The 4,324-nt window shown below is 38.0% G+C and overlaps 1 protein-coding gene across 1 annotated transcript; it reads left to right on the forward strand.

The window, feature by feature from the left end:
- The first annotated feature begins 824 nt into the window (after window positions 1–824).
- LOC130724354 (uncharacterized) lies at window positions 825–2,959 on the forward strand. Its single transcript, XM_057575561.1, has 2 exons — window positions 825–1,540; window positions 2,522–2,959. The coding sequence occupies exons 1-2, from the start codon at window positions 1,138–1,140 to the stop codon at window positions 2,536–2,538; spliced, it is 420 nt and encodes a 139-aa protein (XP_057431544.1). The 5' UTR covers window positions 825–1,137; the 3' UTR covers window positions 2,539–2,959.
- The last annotated feature ends 1,365 nt before the right edge of the window (window positions 2,960–4,324 follow it).

Consider the following 4,324-nt stretch of genomic DNA (forward strand, 5'->3'; position numbering starts at 1 on the left):
AACAAGAAACAACGTTAAAAGAGCAAGCATGTAACAAAAAAAAAGCGTTAAAATAGCAAGCAGAGCCCATACCCATCATTTAATATATAAGACTCAGTGCAACCCTAATTGATAGTGCACAGCCGCAATATGAGAGAGATAAGGTTTCTTGGTTTCGAAATTACTTCCCAATGTCATACAGAGAGCAATTTCCTTTGAAGCAATCAACCAGTATTTTCTTTTCCAATGTCATACAAAGAGCAACTTCACGCCATCTCTCCTATCTGATACTTTTTTTTTTCTTCTTCTTCTTCTTCTTCTCTTTCTATTTCATTTGAATCCATCAATCAGTATTTTCCTTTCTTAAGAAGGGATTGAAGAAAAGAAAGAGTAGGAGTGAGGAAATTTAGATCCCGTTCTCCACTCAACAGTGAAGAAAACCAGTGTCAGCCTCCATAAAAAAACTCTGTTTTTTCCTTCCTCCAAAATGGATTTGACATTTAATTTAAAAAAAAAAGATTGACATCCGGTTGAACCGAGTCAGGCCGAGTCACCGAATTTTTTACTAAACCGGCCGAGTTAAAACGGTTCGTACCGAGTCAGATGCATGGCCGATCCGATGTGTGGCTCGAACCGGCCAGGGGTCCGGTTCACGGTCGAACCGGTCGGACCGGCCGGTCCGAGCCGAGTTTTATAACACTGCTTGTAGTATTATTTTTGGATGCAACCTACACAAAGTAGAAAACGTGCATTAAGACGCGCTGCGGTGGCAACGTGTAGCAATCTCATCCGATTGCTTGCTTCCGGATAAAGCAACCTCTTTCCTGCGTGGCATTCTCACCCAAATCAGTTTTCCTTTTAATCACATCCAATTCCTAATAAAACATCCTTGTTATTGCTGTTCAACGCAGCAGCAATTACCACCATTTCTCTCTTTCTTTCAAGTTTCAATCATTCAACAAGTCACAATTTGTTTGTTTCTTTGAATCCATTATATACCCTTTTTCTTTTCTCTAAGGTCAAGCTACCTGCAGACGCAGACAAATCTGAAAAGAAAAAATAAATTTCTAACATTATCCATTTGCCTCGGTTCTAGCAATTGCAAATTGCAATACCCACCTTCTTTTTATTATTTCCACCATCTTTTTTCTTTTTTTTATGAATAAAACAGATTTTGAAACGAAAAGTTTACAAGAGAGGAAGATGGGGAGAAGACACGAAGATGAACAATCAAGGGCTCTCTACGAGCTCTCTGCTCTCGTTCTCAACCTCCTCCGTTCTCCTCCTACGCCGTTAACTTTCTCCGATAATCCGGCGGCGGCGCCTTCACGGTGTTCGCCTCAGCCTCAGATCTCGCCGTCGGGTTTCGCCTCCCTGCTCCTGGGAATCTCGCTGGCTCTGATGCTCTGCGGGTCGGTTACGTTCTTCATCGGGTTCATGCTGATGCCGTGGGTTCTGGGTTTGGTGATGGTGTTCTACGTCGCCGGAATCGTTTCCTCTCTCACCTTCGTTGGGCGCTCCATTCTCTACTATGCCACGGCGCCGCCCAAGGATATTCCCGGTAAGTGAAAAAAATGAGGAATTTTGTTGTGTTAATGGTTAAATTAGTCTATGTATTTGTAAGCGAGTTTGATTTTAATATATAAAAATGACGTTTAGTGGCGGTCATAAAATGTAAGTAATTGTAAAAATGACCGTCATTTTTTCTGATAGAGACTAAAATTAAACTCGTTTACAAACCTTTTTTTATTTTGTTAATTGTTACTGTAAATGGAAAGTCAATTTTTGTTTCCAATTGAGCGTGTTCAAATTTTTCTTCTTTTAATAGAACTTATATTAAGAGTGAATTTACTTTAGAGATAAATTTGGGGTAGTTTGCGAGGTAGAAAACAATGGAAGTGTTTTGTCTTGAATAGTTTGGAAAATTTGGTTGTGCAACGGAAACTTGTGTGTTTGTTTGTGTTGACGTTTGCAGTGAAGAGGAGATTTGGAAATCAGCCGCAAAGGCGGCTGGTGGTTCCTTAACGCTGCCTCAGCCTAGCAATTGTGGTCATCCTCATATAGTAGGGGCAGCAATTAAGCAAACATGTTTACTGTTTAGCATCAATTGTAGAGGACTTTTATGCACTTAGTGGATGGGAAACCCCGAATCAATTCTGGTAGACTATAATCTATTCTTGATGAAAATATTGATGTTTGGACTTCATTTTGTAGATTTGATTTAATAATGTAATCAATTATGGTAGAAGCTAAATAGTTGTAGCTTCTGTGTTAAACATAATCAATTGTGAGATTTTGCGATTGGATTTCACAACATTAACCAACAAAAATCACATTTTCATTGATGTTGTGAAATTTGACTTGATGGACACTAATTTGCCTGTTTTGGGTTCACCCTTTTGGTGTATTAATTTGACTTGATGGACACTAATCTCTGATTGTATTTGTATCACTCATATGGCGTTCTCATATGAAATTTACTATTATTCCTGGTATCATGAGCCTGAGTGGCTTAATTCAGTTTTTTTTCTTCTTGTTACAGCGTGGAAGCTTATGTGAAGTAACATGTAAAGAAAGAAATTGAGGAGTACAATGTTAAGTGCAGTGCTGCCTAATGCAAACTATACAACATTGAAGAGTACGGAACTTCTCCACTTATTAGATGCAGGAATTCTGGATAGGTGGCCTTTTTAAGAGTGTGTTTGTCTCATTCAGATAAACAAATACACTCATTTTTGTGGATATGTTTTTGTTCACTAGAAATAGGTAAGGCCCTTCTTCTGTTATTTTTCCTTTTGTTCAGTTCTAAACAGGGCATATACTATAGAAAGAGAAGGAAAATATGATTTGATTCCTGAGGCAGCTGATGGCTGTGTTTTGTCGATGGCAGCTGATATTATTTATTTGCATATTAGTACTGCTATTGGAGGTCGTTGATATGGGTTATTGTCACTTTTATCTACTGTCACTATTTTTATCATATTTTTTTCTTATTTATTTGTCACTTTTACAATTTTAAGAGCGTATTAATTATTTTTTTCTAATCGCACTTATTTATTTGTCACTTTTACAATTTTAAGAGCGTATTAATTATTTTTTTCTAATCGCACCTTTAACTTAATTGTGGTATGAAAATTAAAGAGTAAGAACTTTTTTTTTGAAAGTAAAGAGTAAGAACTAATAAGAGAGATAAATAGTGTATTAGGGAGTAATTTTGATAAAACAAGAACATCAAATATTCACTTTGAAGAGTGTGGGTGTACTGAGTTCATGGGATGGTTGAGAGTGAAGTCTATTTGTTGTAACAGTTTTCACATAGTGTTTATTCTCTAGTTGTCGGTTTTGACAATGGTCGTAGTTTTTTCTCCAGTTTTGGTGTTTTCACGTTATATTCTTCTGTTGTTGATTGCGTTCCTGATTTATTTTACTGCTTTATTTTACTTCTTCATCTAACAGTTCCTTTCCTCTACGCTGACATAAACTGCTACCCCCAACTTAATTGAGAAAAAAATCCTAACACATCCAAAATTAAATGGAATAGAAGTCCATGCTGCTAACTCAGGTCCACATTGAAAGAATCCTGCATAATAAAACATCAATCTATCAATACCTATTTCTCCTATAGTATAATTTCCAGTTACAGGGATTATTTTGAAACTCCCTTCCTAATAGCGCCTCAAGACAAGGTTCAGGTTCCACTCATAAAAAGAGAAGCTAAAGCCCCTTGATTTCGCTGTGAGCCACATCTAGGATCGGTATTGAACTAATTTTACTATTCTGAGTGCATCAAACCCCGTTCTAAAAAAATCACTGAATTTCTTGCACACCAAATGCACCAGATAGCTGCAATCCATATTATCCATGCCCCTCCCCTCTTCCTAGAGTTACCGCATGATTGGAAGTGCGGTAAGAAATTGGCTTGGCAACACAGTGACCAAACAACACCACCGATGGAGCTCGGGCAAGTGCCACCTACGGCAACACAACGGCCAACACAGCATGCAGCCCAAATGCCACCTGGCCACGGAGCCCCGACAAGTGCCCAGGTAGGCCGAGCCTTGGCTCCGCCACTGTTCGAGGGTTATCTTAGAGACCCCATCCTGACATGACTGACAAGAGAGTACCATGGAGATTATCATCTTGCTACCTTTCCTCGCCGTACTTTCACCATTTTTCTTCAATTCAGTGGCGGAGGGAGGATTTAAATTTCGGGGAACCTAGTTTAAAATATATATGACTTCTATGAAAATTTATACATACATGTATAATTTGGGCAACAAATTTAATGTAAAAATATTTTGTTATATAATTTGTGCAGCAATTTTAAAAGAAGAAATATATATAA

The sequence above is a fragment of the Lotus japonicus genome, chromosome 6 (assembly GCF_012489685.1).
Source record: "Lotus japonicus ecotype B-129 chromosome 6, LjGifu_v1.2".
Classification (NCBI taxonomy): domain Eukaryota; kingdom Viridiplantae; phylum Streptophyta; class Magnoliopsida; order Fabales; family Fabaceae; genus Lotus; species Lotus japonicus.

Bases quoted from the DNA above. Each gene is read 5' to 3' on its own strand.
- LOC130724354 (XM_057575561.1), top strand. From the start codon at position 1,138: ATGAATAAAACAGATTTTGAAACGAAAAGTTTACAAGAGAGGAAGATG.